Below are 23,803 nucleotides of genomic sequence, written 5' to 3'. Positions count from 1 at the left end.
GACAGTGAAAGAACCAGGAAAATTAGAGCTAATTTAAATTGATGGTGTTTTCAAACATGTCAGAACTAAGTGAACTTTATAGTCAAAAATGTTGTGCTAGATCCCTAGAGGACATAAATAACCATATGCATTTCGTTCCTTGTGAGATAAAATCAATATTTTATTTTTAAAGGCAATCGAAAGAGATGGAGCTCCAGATTCTCAGAGGCACAGAAGATCAGTGTAAGCAGGATAAAGTGTCTGAGGTTGTGTGGGTCTCAATCCTACTTTCTTTATCTTGAAAACCTACAAAGGATAAAAATGGCCTGCAAATAATTCAGATGATCTTAATCTAAGGCATCTGGTTTCCATGAGGGTTTTTGTCATTCATTCAGAACAGTGAAATTACATTATTTTTGGAACGCTGTCACTCTTCTACTTGAAAGGCAGTACAGAATCAGCACAGCCTTTGCTAGAAGTGGGATTTGCAGAGTCAATATATGATCTATGACAGTCTGCTCTTCAACATCAGATTTCTCTGTAATGTGATATTCTTCCCAACATCTGGGCAAGGAAGAGTCAAAGGACTCAGGGAGTTTGAGAACTTTAACCCAGAACACATTGTGATCCTAAAGACAGAGCATAAAGAACTGCAGTTCCTGGCAGACAAATGGAGAGTCCTCTGGACCCTGTGTTCTGCTATCTCAATACCCAGGGAGCACAGGTGCTTCAATGAGTATTGGAGGAGAAAGACATTTAGGTGATATTAGCCATCTGCCTGAAAACAGATTTCCTGCTCTGGGGATAAGAAAGACTGGTGTGCTGGACACATTCTTGATCCTCTCTGATATGAGGTTTCTAAAGCTGGCATCAGGCTGCGAAGAATCGCCTTTCCTTTGAGTGATCTCATGTAGTCCATGCAAACTGCTTCCTCTGAATATAATTTAACTGCCCCTCAGGTGGGAGTTACTGCTTCTCCTCTGAGATCTGATACCTGACTAAAAAAACTGGGCTTGCCATTCACTACCCGCTCTGACGTGGGGGCAAATCTTGTATTTTAGCAGTGATCCAGTGGAAGAATTTGATCAGGAGCTCAGTCAAAGAGGCCTGTGTATACAAGTCTGTGAACACTTCAGAGATCAAATAGCCAATGTTTACAGCAGCATTTGGCAATAACTCAGGGGAGCAATTACTGTCTCATAAAAGAATGCAAGATGAATAATATCCTTTTTCTACTAATGTATGTATGTTCCTTGCCATTTTCTTAGGAATGGAAGGCTGTGTTTCAATTTAAAAAAAAAAAATTAAAAAAAAAGAGGAAATGCACAATTAATGTAGTTTACGACTCACTTTTTTGGACTACTGATGTCTTGATATGCAGCTGCAGGCAGGGAAATACCATTATCATAAGAGGGACTACCAGTTCTGGGAGAATGAGAGCTAAATCAGGGCCCTCCTTCTCACATGTTGATATGGGGATTTTTGTGTCGGGAGGGGGCTTTTTTAAACGCCATTAGTGAAAATAATTTGTTACAGACACAGAGGAATTTGAAGAATAGTAGGAAAAGAAATGTTCTTATTTTTGCTATTTAAAAACTTGTAAGCAGTCTCCATAGGATATAAATGCAGTGCAAAAAAGTTCTGTTCTTTTCTTATAAATAGCAATGAGAATGAGTCCAAGTTCATATATGAAGTACAAAACTATTATTTCTATTCTGTCACAGAACAACTAAAATTAGGCTATGCTTTGAATTGTCTGTGGCGGAAAATTATACCTTCAAATGAAGTAAATTAAACTCTTTCAGGGTTTTTTTATGTTTGAGCAATTAAAACATCTCATTATTCCACAGTATAAGAGATCCAGTGTAAGGCTCACTGAAATAGATCAGAACAGATCCACTATATCACATTCATGATCTGAGCAACCAAAACAAGCTTTGAGTTAAATAAAATGACAAAATACTAATCTTGATTTCATTTTGATAAATTCCAGTGATGGATGGTTCTCATATATGTGTGCTTTAAGTTTCCCTGTAAAGCATTTGAAGTTTAGTTGTATAGTGTGGTTTCATACATTGAAATATTGTAAATAAGTTTTTAAAAAAAAACCAAGAAGATAATTTTTCTCAAAAATATTTTTGGCAAAAAATAGCAGCATTAAATATATTTTTGACAAAATAAATTTTTTTTGGAAATTTGGACTAGATCTAAAGTTTCAAATGTCAGCTTGAAAAATTCTTTAACTGAGACTACTCATCTATGAAGCTTCAGTTTGTTCTTGATCAGTTATTTGGAAAAAATGTTGGAAGAAATTAAGCAATATCAAGATGCATTCATTCACATGCACTTCTTTGTCTGCAGTCATGTCTTAAACAACTGTCTGCTCTTTTTGTGACAAAGCATGGGAGTAGCTTCTGCTCAGAGTCATATTCCTGGAGTGAAAAAAAAAAATGAAGCAACACCTGTGCTGGAAATTAGACTTTGTGTTGTCCCATCCACTTGAGATCCCAAGGGCTCGGAGAACCCAAACCAACTTTTGAACATATGTCTCCTGCTGTAGCTGGGTTCTTTAGCCTCTCTCCTTAGAAAAATTTAGGTTGATTTACAGTATTTCCTCTTCACTTGATTGACCAATGACCTAATTTTTTATCATCATCTCTTTTTGCTATGATAAACTATAATTGCATAATTCCCAAGAAGGTACTTTAGCAGTCCTTCAACTTTTTTCAAAGCACTGCTTTTCTCTTTAAAATACTTTGCCTCTTTCCACAGCAGAAAGGGCAAGGGATAAAAGGGATTTGACATGTACAGCTGAGTAAAATATATCCATTTACCTCCAATATGAGCTTTCTTACTTTCATAATTAGGAACATCTCACGTGAAAATGATTTGCCTGTTTTGCACCACCCCTCTAGGAGTACTACTCCAAGAAAAAAAAAGGTAAATTTATATCCACGAGTAACTTCTGGGCTAAATTCTGAGCTGATCTGACATAGGCTGTCAGGTTAGGTGTGGATATGGTTCCTGATGAGGTTTTCATATGGTTAAGGATGCTGTTATGACTGAGTTAGTATTGACACCAGTAGCTACTGGTAAACACTGGCTGGCAACAGGAGAGGCTGGAATGATCAAGAGGCTCTGCCTAAACCTGGTGGTGTTAATGATACAATTTTCCAAGTCTGGGTGGATAGAACTATGGTTAAACTTAAGCTCTGCAAGAGTCAGAGAGCTACATTTACAGTAATTAGAAAACTTTTTTGTTAGATTAAGTGGGTTAAGGTTAATAAGAATAGCTCTTTCACACTGTCCAGTGACTTAAGAATCCTCAAAATGGTAGTGGACTGCACACTATACTTTGAGCAGATATTTAATTTTTATAATTCCCTTTTTGACATATTCTAGGTGTGTCATGAGGGGTGTCTGTGTCCCAAGGACTTCACGTTTGGGAACATTTGAAGACATAGGAGCCATAATGCAATAACTATTTTAGTTTTTATGTAGCTATGCATGTCTCTGCATATTATAGAATTTTATCTGTGACTTTTCCTGTAAGGAAGAGGCTTAATTCCCAATACTTCAAAACATGGCAGTGGTTTACATATTTTCCTATCCACACTATTCCATGTGCAGTACATATACAGACACACTACTGTATATTATAATGTGAATGGGTTTATATACATCATAACATGCATGTAGTTACACACAGACACACACACTTATGCTTTATAGAATACTAAAGCTATATTCTGTATAAACTAAGAAAACCCCAGACCATGGCATGACAAAAGAATTAAGTTCTTTTAGAACCTTTTTGGGTTTTTTTCTGGATTGCAGAAAAGTATTTATTAAGAAAGCATAGTCTTTTATCCATTGGTTTTATTTAGTGACAGAGAAAAACTAACACTTGTAGTAAAAGAAACAACAAACCCTAGAAATTGCTATCTGCTTCAAGACCATTTCATAGGACTTCCAGAGAAAACAATTCCTTTTTTTACAAAACTGTCCTTTTCAAATTTGTTCTACAAACTTTAACTAAAACATTTGGCAATGGAGTAGAGAGATGTTGTGGGTTTTCTGTTCCAGTTTAAAATATTTTGTTTTATTTTCTTTTAAAATATTATTCTATTGAAAATCATGGTAGCTGTTTGATTCAGGTGACAACATTCCATAAAGGTGTATGAGATATTTTGGTAGTTTGATTTTTGCTTTGACTATAAAACTTCCTGATGCAGCTTGTCTTGATGAGAAATCTTAGGTTATAACTCAAACGTCCTCTAATTTTCTCACACATTGCTTTTTCAAAAGGGATAAAATAAAGATTTTGTGTTGAATTTGACTCAGCTGTGTTTGATGGCATAAAAGAGGGCAGAGGCTAAGCCTGACTGTGAAAGTGGGACCTTCTAAAGAATTCAGCTGTGGGTGCATGAAAAGCAAAGCAGTGCAGCTTATTCACAGCCTCATCACTCTTTTGATTTTGATGCTTTGATATGATGATTTGATATCAGTAAAATGGTCAAACATATTTTAAAATAAAGAGAGCAATTGAGTTGAGAGATAAAATAGTGCCAATTGGAAAGTTTTCATGTTTCACAAACTGCTCAGTGCCTCAGAATGAGACTGGACTATTTGTAATTACCCTTAAATGTGACTAGGCTGTGTGTAGGTATCAGAAGCAGGTAAGTCAAAAGGAGAAACCTCACACCTCAGTAAGGATTCGGACCATCTGAGATAAATCAACACATGTAGAAAATGAAATCTGATTTAATAATGATGAAATTAATAGAAAATTTTATTTTTAAAAGTCTGAAGCTTACTACTTCATTCAGTTTAAGAAGTGAGAAGAAAAACAACAGAATGGAAGGATATCATCACAGAGAGAAACCCCCTCAGAGAGCAAGCTTTTAATTAAATCATAACAGATGCTGACCTAGGCATTGAGGGAAATCAGCGTTTCTGATTTGTACAGCATTTAAGGAAATACAAGAGGTGAAGAGTGAAAAGCACAGAAATTCATGTATGCATTGGTTTTATTCCTCCCGGGATCATGAAGGGCATTGGCAAATTTGCTGCTGACCATAAAGTCTCATGCTCAGGCCTAGCTACTCACGTTGTTGTTTGGTTATTGTTCATAAAGAAAACAAAAATTCATGAAACTGGAAAAGCAAAAATTTCCTTGGTGTAATTGTGAGCTTCAAGAAGTTTAACAGCATTGGAATCTGGCTGCAGCTGCAGTATTAGCCATTTGCCTTTACACAGGAGATTGATAAAAGTCTGTGTATAAAAAAATATCTGACCTTTTTCTATTTGCACTTAGGAAAAAACATGTCCTTTATTGGACTAGCAGTGCTGTTTATAATACTAGGGGTAACAGAAAAGGGATAGAAAGTTTCTTTTTACAGATATATGTGCATTGTTAAGACTAGCAGTGTTCCTTTTGGCCTGATTTTATCTCTTTAGGACAGGCGTGCCCGAAATGGGCTATTAACTTTTTCATGTTGCGCCTCTTCTAGTCTGCTAAACATGGAAGGCATGCAAGGTGAGTGATGGTATTAAACAAGTTGTTTTAAGCACAACTCCCAGGTGTTCATCATTGAATGTAAGCCAGAAGATAGAGTAATTGTTCTGTATGAGAAATAGCATTTTTACTAGTACATGTTGCCTGAGGCTTGAAGTTTAGGGTTTGTTGGATTATCAAAATTCATTCCTTTGTGTTAGTGATTTGAAATATTTTTATTCAAATAAAATAATTTAGGTTGGATATGCAGTCATTTTTCAGTAAACCCACAAAGAGAATCACAGTACTGGATGTCATTTACTCCCTACTCTTTGTAAATCTTACTGAGACTGTAATCTCCTCAGGACAGTCACTGTCTGCCTATGTTGTCTTTGTGCAATGCCTCTACTTTTTCTTGCCTTCTGAGTGCTGTCTCAATACAAAATAAGTAACATCATTATGATTCCATTGTATTTCCTTCTCATATTCAGGCCTGTCACAATTCAAAAAATAACACCGCCAAGACTCTCACTATAATATCAGAACTGACAGCAGCAAGAATTCTTTATTCTGAAAGGAAGTCCCCTGATAAAAGTAGAATTTAAGACCATTGAGAGATCAACTACGATTTATAATTTATGTGGCTCAATGGCAGGTAGTGCAGTCTTTGAATAGAGGAGAGTAACGTCGAACATCTGTATGACTTAAGTGGCTTAAACGAGTTGTGGGCATTTGTAGGTAATGAACAGTAAGTTCTACTAATACTGAAGTTTAGATGGTTATTGTGGAAACCTGGACACAGCTGAATTTAGCCTATTAGCTCAAAATAGATCATCACCACTAATTGTGAATTTTATATTCATGAATATGTCTCCATAATTATAGAAGTAAGAGCAGCAATAACTACAGCACATAATATGTAATCACTATTAAATAGGAGACTATTTCTTTGTTCAAGTAGTCCTGTTGGTACTGGGCTGAGTCAATTCATAGCATGCCGCTTCATAAATCACAAATCAAACTATAGGCCCACTGATAAAACAAAAAGCACGATACAACATCAGCAGACAGTGGAAATCAAGGCTCAGACATCTGTAGGCATTTGGAATTTGACTCCCAAGTTTCAAGATTATTCTGCTCACCAAATTCCCATTACTTGTTCTTGTGATTTTTGTAATGAACCTCATAAATGCATGAAGTATATAGCATTTTAAATATTCAAAGTGCTGTAGAGTCATTACTGCTAATTTTGTCCCTTTTATCCCCCCCAAAACTTTTTATTTTTTTTAATAATATCTTATTTCTCACTGTCTTTTGTCCCTTCAGAGAAGTGTTATGTTCAATGAGAATTTCCAGGGCCTCTCAAGCTAATGCGTGATTAACTCCTGCTTCAGATTTGATGAGATTTTTCTCTGCCTGTCCTGAAACTGTGCTTGGACAGACTGGTGAATGGCAGATTATGAAGCAGAGCTGTAAGTACCAGAGACAGGAGGGCAAGACTCAAAATCTGAATAGGTGGGAAACAAGGTCTGAGAGAATTAGGAGCCTACAAGTTTTACCCATATAAATAGCCCAAATCCAAAGCAGATATTGTCCCACCAACACATCTGCCTCAGCTCTGCCAGGGTCAGAAAGCTTCATTCTCTGAGATCCACAGATCTTTGGGTTCTGCTTCTGGTGCTGTCTTGTCTTCAACCCACATTTTCAGGAGTTTCTCTTTGCCCTTCCTTTATTAGGGAAGCTGCTGAGAAGAAAAGCAGGTTAATCAGAGGCAGGGAATAGAAGATGGATGTTAAGATGCCTTTGGCACTGGGGAGGAGGGAGTACTCTCTCTAGGATGGGTTGTGAGGTATGGGATGAGGTGGAAAGAAAACATGTCAGAAAAGGGACAGGATGGAGAAGGGGGGGAAATAAAAAATCCCGGTTCCTCACCATACCTTTCAAAGTGTCTTTCAGAGAAGAAAACTTAAGAAGAAGAAGAAGACTTAAGCTTCCATTTTTTTCATAGACAGCTTGCTCCCAGGCCTTCTCACTTAAACCTGCTTTAATATTCTTTCAACTTCTACCAGCCTTTTCCCTCCCCCAGTTCCCCATGCCATGTATTCCAACCCTGAAAAATATGAACCTTTTTTTCTGTTTTGACCCAGCAACATTCAATTTTGTTTTCATAGCTATGTAGCTTCTAGTCTTCTTTGATATAAGGTAGTCCAATAGTTTGGAATCATCCCGGTTTTAGTGTGCATGGTTTTAGTGTTTAGTGCATCTTGGTTTTAGTGTTACTTATTGAAAGTAACTAATTGACATACCTTTACTACTGAACAAGTTCAGTGTTAATAGGCATCTTGAAAAAATAATGCTTCACAGAGATGCCCATTCCATCAAAATTCTTTAAATCAGACTTCAAGTAAATAGAATACTAGTGAAGGGCAAGGGCTTTTCTTGTTTGCTCAACAAGTCTTTGCTGAACAAGAAATATATTTCTATTAAAGTGTGACTGGGAAGTAATCCTATAATAAAATGCACTCAAGTATTTTCAATTACTAGTTCAAAGGGAAACACTTGATAAAAGGGAGCAGTGTCAAGTGTGATCTGAAAGGAAACTCTTTCCAGTGCCTAGCTAGAAGAGCATACGCCAAGGTAAAATATTCCATTATCAGGTATAAAGTATCAGCTGTTGGTTTGTTTCAATATAGTAATTAACCACATTGAAACTACAGGTCATTCTGTCTGATTTCTGTGCTGTGTTTCAATTGACAGTGAGCTGTTTTGTCTGTGCTTTTCCATTTTGTTTAATTGTCTATAGTGTTGTTAAGTACCTAAGAGAGCCACAGGGGTTTGGCTGAATCTGGAAAGAGTACACTAAACAATTAAATGCAAAACTTCTAATCTATCCTTACATTTAAAATGTTGCTGGTTTTTATGAAAATATTAATCCAGGAGTGATAGTTAAAATCTCAAATTATTTATTACAGCTTTCATTGACCATCAAGCAGATGTGTAATGTAGTTAAAATTGCATAGAATACAATATAAAAAAAATTGTCTTTCAAATAATTTCTTAAGGCTGAGAACCCAGATCTTATTTATACACATCTCCACTATCGTGTCCACTGTCATAAGTACTACTGGCATAGTGTTCTTAGTGGGCTAAGTTAAAAGACCACAATGAATCAGAATGCTGTTTCCAGGATGCTATAGGAATCAGGACAATTAGTTAGTTAGTATCACTAACTAACTAATTGTTTTTATGTCCTTCATGAGGAGATTGATTTCCTGAACAAAACCATGACACCGTCCATAAGCAGCTCTAATTATTATTATCAGTTGTTCTACAGTTAAATAAAACTGTTATTCAAAAGCCAACTGGACATGGTTGTGGCCAGCCTCATCTAGATGACTCTGCTTGGCCAGAGTTGGTTGTAGCAGATGATCTTTAGAAGTCCCTTCAGTCTCAATCATCTAGTGATTTCCAAACCAGAGCTTATGAAGCCTTTACCTAAATGGAATTCCAAGACGAGTGTTTGATATGCTTGGACACTAACGGACAAATGTTTCATGGCATTTCCAAGTTCTTTAGTGACAGTGTAAATCTTCCCTGTGCAATCTCATGGCTGTTAACCAATTCCTTTGCATACTTTAATAGATAGACAGGATCTTTTTATGCTTCTCTCTAGACACACACAAAAAAAAAAAAAAAAAAAAGATATTCAGGACTGTGCCTTACTTGCATTGCAGAACTATAAGATTTGCATGTTGCTAAAGAACTGTTGCAACTATGTTACCTGCCCATTACAATGGAAAAAACCCATGTAATATATATCTTTATTAAATTTAATTGAAATTTGCTAGAGAAATAGAAGTATAAAGATTTTTTTATTATCTTAAATGACTTTTCATAAGAACTTTGATCCTGCAAAAATCCAGTCTAGTAATGGAATTCCTAAAGTTATTCCTCCTACTAAGTACAGCGCTACAAACACTTTTGGGTGTTCATGACCCACCACGAGGTATATTAATCATATGCTAAAAATGAAATAGTAGGAAAGGATGAAGTGTATGAGCACTGAAAACACAAGGGTTATTTTCAGTTGACGCCAGCCATTTATATACAGACATGAACGGAACGGGACCACATCTGAATAGCGTCGTGAGCTGTTTATTCAAGCAGCATCAGTCTCATTACATGGCTATGACAATGGATTGATGCGAGCAGCTCGCTATCCAGACAGCAGGCCGAGGAAACTTAATATTGCAACATACTATAAGTTAGTCTCAGACCCAGTCTCAGCCAATCACATAGAGCAAAAGCATATTGACAGTAGTTCTATCCAACCACCTGAAGCACACATAGCCTCAGTTAAAACAATAGCAGCTTTTTCTTTCATACAATGGTTCGTTTATAAGAGACAAAGCACAGAGCTCCATTCATATTTAACCTTCTAAATATTTACTAAAATATACTTTTTGCAACTTAGAAAGCCAAACTACACAGCTTTATTGTTCTATTTCTCATGTCTTCGCTACTGCCGATATATCTTTTCTGCTGCTTTAGCATTTCACTACCCTTACTATCTCTGAGGCCTTCCTTTTTCCCAACTTTCCTAAAATCCTCTAATCCTATGGATTCCCACAATTCCTCCTCTCTGTTGACCCCAAAAGAAACCCTCAAAACTGTGTCGTCCACTACTTGTGTTTCATAGCCCTACTATACCATTTTTGCTTACTATCTGCTTGAGGCCTCTTCTGCGGAACCTAATCATTGCTATGTTACAGCACAGCAATTCAACGCTGTGAAGGCCCAGTCAGTGAAAAGGTATGAATCACGTCTGACAATAGTTATGAGTCATTTTTCAAAAAACTCTTGTCGATTCCAGGGTCTTGACTCAAAACCCTCCTGCATTTCTGTACCTTCATCTGTCATTTCCGTGAGATTTTGAACACTCTCTGTGCTTCTACTTCCTACTTCTCTCTCTTGTATGACAAAAACTTCCTTGACTGTTTTGTTCATCATCCGTCGCACACACTGAAGTATGCAGGGGATTACTATCAATATCATTACTAAAACACCCAATATATAGAGACCTATCTTGCAAAGTTGCCTCAGCTAAGGTGCAAAGCTCCATTCTTGGAACAGATAATCCAACCAGGATCTACCATCCTCTTTAATTTGGGCTGTCAAATCTTTCAGTTTTTGTATGCTTTTGTGAATGGATTCCGAATGATCAGACAGGTTCATACAACACAGTCTTTCAAATTCCTCACAACCATGCCCTTGTGCCAGTAAAAGAAAATCAATTGCTGCTCTATTTTGAAGGGTACATGTCTAACACTATCAACATCAGTGAACATATCACTAATGGCATTAGTTTGTTTGCTCTGGCAACATCCAACCTGATCTAATTGTTTCAAAGCCACTGCTGAAGCCAGTTAGGATAAAAATATACCTGCTGAAACTTTTCTTGTAGCTTTCCAAGGCATGAAATCACTCTGACAGTCTTATTATAATGAGGAACAGATCTTGTTCTCCTTTGTTTCTTTTTCATGACCGTTTTAGCTGAGGGCACGATTACAGTGAGCATCCCAATGCTACAAGGGCCACCTTCAAGGAGTGCGGGAATGCCTTGCCAAGCCCTGTCTCCACAAATGAACTAATATCCCTTAGGCAATTGCCGTGGATATAGGTCAGCCTCAGGAAGCACATCCCAACTGTTTGAAAAATTACACTAAAAATTCAAATTTCTGTATGCAAAATAATGGGGAGTAACATTAAACTTTGGAGGATCATCTTTTCGCCAAGCACTAGCTATGAAGGTAAAGCAAAAATCCATTGTTAATCCTCTAATCCTATGGATTCCCACATCAGTCTTTCCTTTACAGTTGTCAGTTCAGGTATAATTTGGATCCCTTTGTGGAAATTGTCCATTTATGCCCAACAATGTAAGCCCCTCCAAATCAACCGGGTACTCATAAGCTGTCTACTTTGCAAGCTTACTAGAAAATGTTCTTGAAAGAGAGACTTTTATTATGCATTCCTTCATCCTGTTGCTAGATCAGCAGCCCAGTCATGCCTTCTTATTTTTGTTTCTGGTTTTGTTAGTGTTACTTTTCTTCCTTTTATTTTTTTTCTTATACAGATACTCTAATAAGTGTATTATGGAAAATAATAAACCTTATGTCTAAGGTTTAAAGAGAGATACTCTTATGATTTAAGCTAATGTTTATAGTTTATCATCTGCTGTCTGTTCCTTGAAAGAAGTTGCACAATTGCATGTGTTTCAAGAAGGTTTTTTAAATAAACTTGGTGTCACTTGAATACTTACAAGAAAATGTTATAAAGTTCACTGAACTAGACTTACCTAGATTCTATTTACTGTAATTATTACTGTGACCTATCCCCTTTAATTTCTTATAAGTTATTTGGGAAATCGTCCAACACGTGAAGGGCCAGAACGCGGCAAAGATATTACGTCTGGTGTTTTTTTAACTGTCCTAGTGGAAAACTAAACACTAATGTTCAGCTTAAGCCTCCAACGCTCTTGAGAGCTCAGACTAATCTTACAGAGTAGGTTTCCTCTTGATGGTCAGAGGACATTCACAGTTAAAACACATTTGTGTTTTCTGCTGTGGCAGTGTAATGGCTCTGCAGGAAGGAAAGGACTGCACACATTTGTTCATTAACCCTGGCCTTGATAAGACCCTCTCTGGAACCACACAGACATAGAAATGGGAGCACAGGAGAATCCATATCCAGTTTGTTAACCTGATTGCAAAGCTTACCAATTACTCCTGGCCATGTGATTTGGAAAGCTGTTACTTGAGCACATGCTTTGTCTTCATGGAACTTCAGCATTGCTTAGTTGGTATTTTCCCTTTGGATACTTGGTTGAAAAGTTCAGTTTGTCACAGTTAATCTTTAATTCACATTAACTCCAAAATGTGCTTAGTGCATTGAATATGCTGAGTAGTACATGTTGAGGATGGAATAATAAATTGAGAGGTTATTTTTATGCAGTGAAGTGTGATTAGGAATCTCTGCAATTTGCAGGCCTCTGAGTTCAGACACCAGAGGACAGCAGCTCTGTACTTACAGTGCACAGAATGGGTACTGTGGGTTGACCTCTGGACCAAACTCATCCCCATCTTTTCACTCACTCCCCTCCACTGCTGGAGGACTTCCAAAAGTGTTTGCCTGCAAGACAGGTCAGTGGCTGGAGAGCTGGTTAGATATTTTCAGTAGCAGAGGATAAGAGATGCTCAGGGGCTCTTTGTTGTTTGATCACAGTTCACAGCTGGCAAGAACACGTAGTATGTGCATTATCTGCTTTCTGCCATTAATACTGGATATTCTACACCTCAGCAATCTTATGTTTAAAGAAGGACTGGTAGGGTAAGTAGAGAAATTACATATTTATGTCAGCAGGTGTAGAAAGAAGAATAATTTTGACCCTTATAAATATCTTTGAGGTTAAATAGCAAGGAAAAAATCAACTAATTAGAGAAACTATTAGTTGTCCCTTCTTTTGAGCCTGTGATCAAGAGGCTGGCCATGAGGAGGTTTACCACTTTGCTGTATTGGGAACATCCTTTTGGCTTAAAGTTGTATCTCAGTCTGAAATGTAACCCTTACAGCATAGATGTTGCTACCAGTGACTCATCTCAGTCATCTTTCTCATTTTCTTTCTTTTTGCTTTCATAAAATTCTTTCAAATTCCTAAAAAGAAGGCGTCTAAACAATAAGCATTGACAGCTGTCCACAGCAGAAGGCTGGTGATGCACAGACTTCTCTAAATTCTGCTTCTCATGCCAAGGAATTGTCACCTCATTGCTCCACAACTTCTTTATTGTAAGGATACTGCCATTCTCACAATCCATATGAAAGGCTGTATCGTGGAGGCATGATCTAACCCTGAAAGTGTAACCAGATGCTTTAAGACCAAAAAAAAAAAAAAAAAAAAAAAAAAAAAAAAAAAAAAAAAAAAAAAAAAAAAAAAATTTTTATTTCACAGACCCGCCCCCGCTGCAGGGCCTAAAGATAGAACGCCCAAGCCGTAAAAGAGAAGTTTATAAACACTGGCATTGCTCTTCATTTTGGTACAAAAGATAAAAAAAAAAAAAAAAAAAAAAAAAAAAAAAAAAAAAAAAAAAAAAGCAAAACTAAAATTAAATTATAGTCATCTGAATCATGTTCAAATACTCTATTTTCCTTATAACTTTTAAAAAAAATTCTTGTTATTCTTTATTTATGTCTCTACCCTCAGCAAGGGTGTTGTAGGGCTTCTTCACAGGAATCTATTGAATTTCTAACTTTTGAAATGACTAAAATTCTAAAAATTCAGACTTATGTTTTACAGTAATTTTCCCTTGTTAGAATATATTCTGAGAAACTTTTGAGTATTTTTATATGGAGTAAAAAAGGAGTTATATATCCTTTGATTCTAAAAGCATTTGTATTATTTTGGACAACTCAATTCCTGATTTTAATAAAAAACACTTTCAGCTCTTTCATCAAGGAAAAACACAAGAAATTTCAAGCACAAGGTGGGTTTTCTCATTATTTTTGCAAAACAAAAATGAGTTTGTACCACTCATTGTAGAAGTATTGCCAAAGGTACATATCAGATAGTATTTGAGTCATCTTGGGGAAAAAATACAAGAAACACTTGTATTGAAAGAGATTGAGTCTTACATTTACACAAGGAATGGAAAATTCTTAATTCTACGTTCTTTAGGTATAGCCAAGTTTTTTACTGTTGAGCCAATTTCTCTGGACTTACTCTAAGTTGCCTTTTTTTTGTTTGACAATAGTGAAAGTTGGAAATTCCAATAATCCTTTTTGGAGTACAGAATAAAAACTACTGTAAATTTCCCTCAAGTCCTGAGGAAGTTTAAGAATGTAATCTATATACTCTTTACATGTGCTAGTATGCCAAAAGGTATTTTCCTAGGATTTGCAAAAAATGCAAACTACTTCACAACGTGATTTTGACAAATATTTTTTATTATCTTTTTACAATAACATCAGTAGACTAAAAATAAAGCAGCAGCTTAAGAAGTTGCTTTGGACACTGTTTATGAAGATGAAATAAATTTCTGGTAGAAAATATTTTCAAGCAAAAAAAATAATTTGCAGCTCTGCTTGCAAATCAGAAAACAGCCAATAATGATCTTAAATATTATTAGATTTCTCAGCTCTCTTTAAATATTTTTGTTGTAGCAAAAACTGTGAGTGAATATTGTTTGAAATAAACACCTTTTCTTTGCAGAAATGTTGTCCAGCTGTAATGTTCAAGTTACAACATATGTCCCCATGTCCTAAGTATTGTGCAGTGTAACTCCCTTAAAGAGAAGAGGGTTGTAGAAGGAAGAACATAAAATGCTTTTTATCATGAAACAAGAAAGTAGAAAGAGTAAAGGCAGATCTTTTCTGTCATTAATAAACCAAACTATTCCCAGCATGGGTTGACATTGTAAACACTGAATATGTTACCTAATTTTTACTCCCTTCTCAGAACCTCGAGATTTGCTAGTCTCAGCATTCATGAGCAAGATATGCAGCTAAGAAAACAGCTGTGTGTTATTCTCCCTCAGTTTCCCAGGGTCTGGATGATTGTTGTGGTTAGAGTACTTAGAGATTACCATTGCTGAGGTGGTTTGCACTTGAAATGCTACTTACAGCTGCTAAGGGAGAAAGGATGCTCTGGTTTCAACATATAGTACTTCTTGAGTTGGTTGTATTGTGCAGGTTTGGAAGATGCAGGTAAAAGCTTAGTGAGAGGAGTCACACATATCTGAGTGTTACATTCCAAATATTGTCAACTTTAATATTTAGTGGTTGGAATAACTTTAAGGACCAGAGGGAAAAAGAATGCTTTCTATGCCTTCATCCTTTCCTTGTGATTCCTTATAGCATGTATCTGTCAGCAATGCTGTTATTTTTGTCCTGTCCCTTTATGTCAGTGCAGCTTAAAATTACTCCTTACTTTCTGGGACTAAATGCAGACTCATAAATTCATGTGGCCAAGCCCAAATAGGATGCTCTGGGCCTGTTCACCTCCCCACCCTTTCTTTTTATTTGTATAAGCATAGATGTCTTCGATAAAATCCAGAGAACTCAACTTTGAAATTTTTGTTTTAAGGCAGCTTTCCTAGAAAAAAATTATCTGTATAACAACCATGTTCCAGGATAGCCTCACAGCTATCACCACCCTATGCAGCTCTTAGTCGGATTTCCAGGAGCTCCACTGCACAGAGACAGAAATTATGGCTTCTCAAGAAATGCTTCCAAAGAGCCACTGGCTGCTGGTGATGGTGCCTTTTCCTTTGCATTGAGGAGGACAGGGAATCATTTCCATGGCTTGGCTTACTGTCAGTCACAGATAACTACACAAGCACATATCTGGGGAAGCTTATGTTCCAGCTCTGACACAATTGATGCCTGCTTCGTGGAAGTTTTTCTGCTTGAGATTCCTTCACCAATGCTGAAATAAGTCACAGACTATGCAGAATTATTCGTGTTTTCAGAAGGTCATTATAGGAAAAAAAGAGGACATAAAACTGACCAAAAAAACCCCTTTAGGTCTTTAAGCCAATGCTTAACATCTGCATCTTGTCTGTTATAGCTGGAGAACTTAAAACTTACAAACAATTTCAGAAATTCAATTAATTTTGTCTAAGTTGTCCCAAGTAGATCTTCATAATTTATTAGTGGTATAAAATACTGGAGATGAAGTCCTAAAAAGGATTTATGTGATGCGATAAAACTACAGTACAGCTAAGGGATTTTGGTTACATTAACTTATCCAAATGACTGATACCTACTGCTGGGAAACTTGTCTGGGGTAAAATAAAGCCAGGTCACTGGCCTGCAGTAGGAAGTGTAAGAGGGACAAATGTTGTCTGAAGACTTCAGGTAAAAACTTTAAAATGTCAAATGGTTCATGAAAGCAGGAAGCTTGTTACAGAAAAAAGTTACAGGAATTATTCTTAATGATCTCATCTTCTTTGAATTAGTTGCCAAGGAAACCAAAGGAAACATAATCTCTCATTTGATATCTTCAACTGAAAAAAGAAAAAGAAGATTCTTGGAAAACAGGATGTAAAAATCTACAACTAAGGTTAATGAGGAGAAGAAATTCCCAGTTATAATGGATTATGATTAATGCCTGCTATTCAGTATCACTGCCTCGGAGGATTGGGAAGTTCCATGTGCTACTGAATAAACTCATCTGAATGCCTTAAGATTGACCAAAACTAAGGTTTGGCTTCTCAGTACTCCATTGAAAAATAGTAGATTCTATCAATCATAAGAAATATTAGGTTTTTTTTCTTTTCTTCATAGACAAAATTTTCACTCATTGGGAAACTAATGGCTCAAAAGACACTCAAACTGGGATTACTGATATGTCCTGCATTACTGCAAGACTATAGGTTTCCAGGTAGATTTTTTTTTAAATATATTTTTAACTGCAGGATATATGTGACTCTTAGAAGAGCTGGGAAAGGCAACTTTTAAAAATAATGATTTCTCAGTTTTATCTGTGGCACAGGTAAACTGTTTCAATTAATGTTATAGTTGTTTGTGTTGTATTCCAATGACATAAGTATATTTTAAATTTCTCTTAAATTCTCTTTTGTCAGTTTCTTTCAGTCTGTCATGTGTGGTAGAACAGCCATTAAGGTTCTGTAAGGATTACTGTCCTTCAGTATTTCATCTTGAAAAGCTGAATACACTTGCTTCCTCCTGAAAGGCATTAAAAAAACAAAGCTACAACTGATGGCTTCTGGTCACCTCACAACAAAATACTGTATTGGGATTTAGTGAAGGTCCTTTCAGCAGCACTGTCAATGTATTTTATAATTTTATTTCAGGAAAGCATCTTGACATAGGAGAAGGTAGTTGCATTTCTTTGTTTTCCTTTACTAAATCTTGCAAAAACAGTTCATTAGAAACAGTTTTGTATATAGTGAAGTGAAAAGCCCTGAGAAGTATTGAGTCCTGCTAGGAAAAGGAAAAAAGGGGAAAAGTTTGTATGGTTGAGGACTCAGATAGTATAAGACACTAATTTGTATGTTAAAGTTAAAATAAGCTTTTTTAGCCTTTGGTACTTCTCAAGAAAATTCCCAGAAAACCCTCTGATTTCTTTTCATGTTCCAACTCCATTCCTGTTTCTCTTATATGTTTTTTAGCTTTTAGAGGTAGTGAGCTGCTTATAACATGGCACAGATAAGTCCGTTATCTCAACAGATTTTTCATTCTTTATTGTACTGCTTCATCTTTCCCCCCATTTTTACAAAGCCATTTGATTCCTGGTTGGCTTGACTTGGTCAAGAAAATACATTTAATAAGCATGTAGAAGAGGGTGAGATAAATATGAAACATATTTCTTTCCTTTTGTCTAAGTTGTTAATTATTGGCTTAATTAAGCCTTTTGATAAGAAGAGGTGAATTCTCCAACATTGAGGGAAAATAGTTGGAAGGAGACAGTTTCAAGGTGCTGATTTGAGTTTTTTGTTGAAAAAATGCTAAGCTTGCTCATCTATGGCTTTCTTTTCCTCCCTAAGTGCATGAGAGTAAAATTCCATAGAATTCATATGAGCAAAGTTTGTTTCTTCTCTGCCTCTAGAAATGATATAACCCTTTAGACTTTACAGAATGTCCCTTTTAAGTATGGCTGAGTGTCATGTTGATCAGTCTTCTGATGCTGTACAGAAATTCCTGCTTTATCCATGGAGAATACCTGTTGATATCACTATATATATCTATATAAATATATCAAATATGCTGTTTTCCCTCCATTGTAAGTATTGCCTCTGTACGTTGGCTGGCTGACTCAAATATTCATTGTCTGAGCTTTTGCCCCATGGAGCTGGAATGGATGTTGAAGTACATTTCTTTACTATTATTTTGCTCACATAGGCATATGAACAAGATGGATAATCTGAAATTGCTGTTGATCCCCCAGCTATGTCACTGCAGGCAGAGAATTCCCTCTTATGTTTTCCTCAAAACACTGAAGGTCCTAACAAGAAAGGTATCTGCAGTTCAGAATTTAAAATGTCTGTGAAATCATCTGAACAGTACCTGATCAACAGGTGCTCAAACATTTTGGAGCCACTAGAGGCAACATTCTATGCATAAACAACTCATATTTATCTTCAGGGTCCAATAAAACATCAAGAAGGCAGAGGATGTCAGATATCATCTGCACTAGTGCTACTTGCATTATCCTCTTAATATATAGACAAGAAATGTGGATACTAAGTACTAGGAATGGAAAGGAAAAGCAGATTTTATATTATTGCAAAGTCAGGAAAACAGAACTATGTAGTGCAAAACTTTGATGGAAGAGCATTTTTCTTCTCTTCTGGTGTCAAAAGGTAGTTATTGTTTCTTCTTTACATAGAAACAATCTGCTATGAGTCACCTTAGTCCCCTGACAAGGATTTGTTGGAGAAAATACAGTATTAGTCTTTTCCTTAATATTTGACAAGAGCAGTTGGAAAATATTAGCTAGTAAATGCCACACAAATAACTCAACCCTGTGTAGAAGAAACACCTTCTCTAACCTGGAGATGTTTACTTCAAAAGTAGCCATTGTTCTGCCTGCAAGACTAACAAGTCAGATCAGATGTGTCGATGTTTTAGTCATATTGAAACTTTTCCTCTGGAATATATATGAATTTCCTAACTTAAAAAAAAAAAAAAAAACCACAAAAACAACAACAACAACAACAACAACAACAACAACAAAACAAGACAAAAAAAAAACCCAAAACCCCCCCCCAAAAAAGAAAAACCAAACCAAAACAAAAACAACAACAAAAACAAACAAAAAAAAAACAACAACCCAACAAAAAACCCAAAAAAAAACACACACAAAAAAAAAAAAACTACAAACCAACCAAATAACAAGCTGGCCTTAATTTAGTCCTTCCTTTATACCAACCAGATAATTTATTACAACCATTGAATTCAGGATGTGGTAAAGCTTTCAGATGGCTACATAGCTCTCAGGAAAAAGTAAGCCCTAACAGAAATGCTGGAGATCCAGATTGGCAAATGGCCTCTTTTAATCCCAGAATATGCACATTGACCAGGTGGAAGTAAAATGAAATAAAAGGGGTATGGCCAGTGTCCAACAGGAAGTGGCTAACAGAGTGACAAGCTGAGTGGTCACAGACTTAGCAATATTCTTTGGAAACACAAATTCACAGTATTTAACATACTTGCCACTGGTAAATGAGTTAATGAAAAACAAAATAAAATCAGGAAATTGATTTTCAAAACGGTCAAGATAAAGAAAATTCTGAGCAAAGCAGCTCTTTGGTTCCCCCATAATCAGTATACCGTTTCCCTCTCTAAGCCAGAAATAAGGAAAGTCCCTTTATCTCTTTGACTAGAGACCAAAGTTGTAACTTGGTGTTACCTTTCCTGTGCACGTGACATCAGGTAAGGAAAAATCATATTCAGTGCATATCCCTGAATTAAGGAAAAATTTAAAATTTAGGACCATTTTATTTCATGCAAACTATGTAATAAACACTTCTGGTTTTGATGTTTTATGGTGGAAAATAATTTATTTCTTTTTTGTGATATTTCTACCAGTGATTAATGCTGATATCAATGTGCTTATGAATTTACCAACCTGTTTGTCTACAAGTCCCCCAGAAGATGACATCCCACATGCTCACATTTATGTTCTTCCTCTTGCAGTTTACTGGAGATTCATCTCCTCAGAGTGCTAAAGACTGATTGTTGGGAGCATCCCAACAATAAAAGAGAAGCAGACAGTGTGTTTGTTGCCATAATGAGATTGAAACTTCCTTCCCAGTAAGTGGACAGCTGAATGACTCAGCCATTTATCAGTTGAAGATAGAGAAATGGAGGTGCCTGGAGAAAATAATTACTTATTATGGATGGCAGCCGGTATGACATGAATATGAATCATGAGGAAAGCAGTTAGTTTAGAAAGAGCCCAAAGGAGACTGGACAACATTACAGAAATACAAGAGGACAGGTGACTACACTGAGTCTTAGAAATACAGTTATGATTTCCAATAATTGGTCAAAAGTGATTCGTGTCTTCAAAGTTCTTTCCCAAAAGGAGACTAAAGTTACAAACCCTACTTCACAGGCAAGATTTCTACCTAATTCATAGATTTTTTTTTTTTTAAGAGTGCAAGAGACTTGATCAGCTCTTTTATTCCAAGAATTAAATTAACACTGCTTTGGTTGACATCTCAATTGAAATCTTTGGTAATCAATAAAGAAGTTGTAGTCATTACATTAATGAATAAAGTCATGTTACAGGTAACAAATGAAGGAACAGAACATGTTGTTGGCTAAGTGAACCAAGCACCAGCTTTACATTCTGTGAGAAGACTGGAGATCATTTTTAATGCCCATATGCTAGCATTGTACAAAAGGGGGAAAAGGCCAAAGAAGAGTCTTCACATAAATATTCTAATTTTTGACTTTGAGTTCTTGGGTAGAAGAAGTAATTGGGTTTACCTGAAAACCACAATGGAAACAGATATATTAAGAGAGAGCCAAGAGGACTGTAATTTTTTTCTGGTTTATTTTTGGTGATAATCTAATTTATTTGAGAGTGTTCCTGCAAGAATCTTGTTTCCCAGCTTATTTCTTTTGGTCAGTGTTTGCAATCCCTTTGTATAACCTTTTCAAAATTTTGTACAAATTCTGTAAAATTTTTTTCTTCGTATTCTTCACATGCTTTGCATTTTTCTGATTTTGTGGAAGTCAACTGAAAAAAAAATGCAATAGTAAAGTAGGATACTGATCCATTCATTCTGATAGAGAATTAGGTTTTTTGCCCTGTTTTGGGGAATAATTCCACTGCAGGTAATGGCAATGGAATATATAAGTGGAGGCTTCCATGGTGTGTGCAGTTCCTGGCTTTTTGAATAAGACTGTCTTTGAGAGGTACATCACTTCAGTGAAAGATGCAAATTATTGTCTCTCTGAAAGTTAAGATACTTTTCTGCATGTGTCTAACTTATCAGACTGCAGGTACTGAAGCTGCAAACTGTCATTTATACACACACATTCAAACATCCTGAAATATGTAAGCATGCAGAAAAGTATTTGCTTTGATGGGAATTCTAAATGTGTTTTTCTAAAAACCACTGATTTTTCATTACTACGAGTACAGGTTACTGGAATCTCATTAGTTTTCATCCCACCATTTATGTAACAAAGAGGTATTTCTGCTACAGAAGTAATATTTTTAATTTGTCTTTTTTCCACACACCATTGGTGTTGCTTACCTTATTTTTTTCGAAGCTTTCATTTCCATTTTTCCATATGTTCCACACATCCTGTGTTTTGCTGCAATTTTTGATACGACATTCTTGAATTATCACTTCTGTCTCTAAGAAAAAGCACCTCATGACAAGTTCTTGGCATTCTTCCTGAAAAAAAAAAATACAGTTGCAATAGTTTTATTACTAAAAAGGAATAAGCAAATGTAGGACATAACTTATTATATAATTTAAACACAGGTATAAGTGAGATGTAATCTAAGATAAAATCAGCCACAAAGAGGCTGATTTTTACTTACTGGGCATCTTTTTTTACTATTCAAATACATTTGAATATCTGCAGAAATGGGCTGTGAGAGCTAAGAACAAAAAGACCAAGCAGTTTGCTAAGATGGGGTGAACCATAGTGTCTTAGTGAAGAACATATAACTAAACATTGTGGAATTTATTTAATATTATTCTTAATAGTTTTAACGCTTTAACTCAGAGATCTAAATTCAGAATGGGTAAGAGAGTAGAGGAAGGAGGTAATGCTACCTTAAATGAAAAATGAAATGAAAAATGAAAAATTAATCCCAGAATTATTTTAGCATTGTTTGCCTTGAAAAATTTATTTTGAATCACATAATCACAGAATAGTTTGGTTTGGAAGGGACCTTAAAGATTCTGTACTTCCAACCTCTCTGCTGTGCACAGGGACTCCTTTCTGTAGGCGAGGATGCTCAAAGCCCCACCCAACATGGCCTTGATCATCCCTTTCAATTGATTAATTTTAGCAGCAGATGACTAAATAAGGATAATTAATACCTGCTTCCATAATTTATCATAAACACATTGATTAGAAGAACTATTTATTCCAGGGCAAATTATTTGATTTTAGATACTTTTATCAAATTAGAACAAGTCTACTTTAGGGGGTAATTTCTAGTAAGGCTATGAAGCCACCACATTAAACATTAGTTGTGGTCATATGTGAAGTTTACTTACATCTTCATCTGCATTTGCAGTGTATAAACTGACATCAATATCCTACAAGAAAACAAGAGTTGGAATTATAAGCATTAGCTAACAAACACCATCCCTCTCGCTCTCACTAACGTTACTTAGCTGAGTGCAGTGCTAAATATTTTATTAAGTCTTCATCTATGATTATATGAAATGCTGACTGTTTTATGAACTTACTTTGGATGTCTTGATCCTTTCCAAATCTTCCAGAACTTCTGCCCACTTGCAATGACCGGCTTCTGTCTTTGGTACATAAGCACTAGAACAGAAGAGACACAGTGCCCATTAGGCTAAATGGGAGGTACCTACAACATTTATGCTGAAAAAAAGGACTCAGCATTGTAAGATATTGCAGATACAGTGTTTACATGTAAATACATATAGTAAATGTTTGGGGCAAGCAAGCATATTTGACAAATCATAAAATCACATAGATACATAAAAACTGTATCTCATGTCACACACAGTATAAACAATGTGGGTTTTTTAGAAGGCCATATTTAGAGAGCATAATGCAAGAGAAAGGTTCAATTACCTAATGTAAAATACCTAAAATTCTTTTAAAGTGTAAAAGAGTGTCTCCACTCTCTGAAGTGACTGAAGACAAGTAACAGCTGTGATAGTAAAAGTAAATAATTTGTAATTACTGTCTGATTGACATTAACTTACCATAGGAAGAAGATGATTAGTCCCATCCCATTCTGTAAAAGGCAAAAGCAATGGCTGTTCAGAAGCAGATACCTCAGACAAATACTTTTCAGGTGTGTTTTCTGAAAGACACAGCCAAGGTGATACCTTGTCACAATTTGATTCCACAGAATTTTGCTTTAGTACTGACTTAATTAACCAATTTTCCAAGACTTCCAATAAAGACAACCCTGTTGTGTGTAGCTGGAAAGACCAACTGATTTGTAGCTTGGAGAAATACATAATCACTTTACCAAACAGCTGGTAGAAAATCAGATGCTGAAGGCACACTGTGAAAACCTGAACTCATCCTGGACTCCCTATTTATTTATCAATTCATACTGCAGGCTGCAAT

The 23,803-nt window shown here is 36.0% G+C and overlaps 1 protein-coding gene across 11 annotated transcripts in view; it reads right to left on the bottom strand.

Moving 5' to 3' along the window:
- Nucleotides 1–6,487: 6,487 nt before the first annotated feature.
- Nucleotides 6,488–23,803, bottom strand: part of IL15 (interleukin 15) — a 43,539-nt gene continuing 26,223 nt past the window's right edge. For 2 of the 11 annotated variants that reach the window (XM_041461801.1, XM_041461792.1), the window contains 5 exons: nt 23,431–23,531; nt 22,939–23,020; nt 22,744–22,785; nt 21,763–21,906; nt 21,020–21,239 (listed from right to left, as the gene is read on the bottom strand). In XM_041461801.1, the coding sequence (XP_041317735.1) occupies nt 21,126–21,239; nt 21,763–21,906; nt 22,744–22,785; nt 22,939–23,020; nt 23,431–23,456 (408 nt within the window). In that variant the 5' untranslated portion in view covers nt 23,457–23,531 and the 3' untranslated portion in view covers nt 21,020–21,125. Of the gene's footprint in view, nt 7,221–8,206; nt 9,146–19,366; nt 20,366–20,430; nt 20,987–21,015; nt 21,240–21,762; nt 21,907–22,743; nt 22,786–22,938; nt 23,021–23,430; nt 23,532–23,803 lie in introns of those variants that run through there. The other 9 variants (XR_005954672.1, XM_041461797.1, XM_041461799.1 and 6 more) reach the window with 9 other exon arrangements.

The sequence above is a fragment of the Pyrgilauda ruficollis genome, unplaced genomic scaffold (genome assembly GCF_017590135.1).
Source record: "Pyrgilauda ruficollis isolate IOZ18807 unplaced genomic scaffold, ASM1759013v1 scaffold154, whole genome shotgun sequence".
Lineage (NCBI taxonomy): Eukaryota > Metazoa > Chordata > Aves > Passeriformes > Passeridae > Pyrgilauda > Pyrgilauda ruficollis.
The sequence above is the reverse complement of the archived record's forward strand: the minus strand, read 5'-3'. Positions and strand labels throughout refer to the sequence as shown.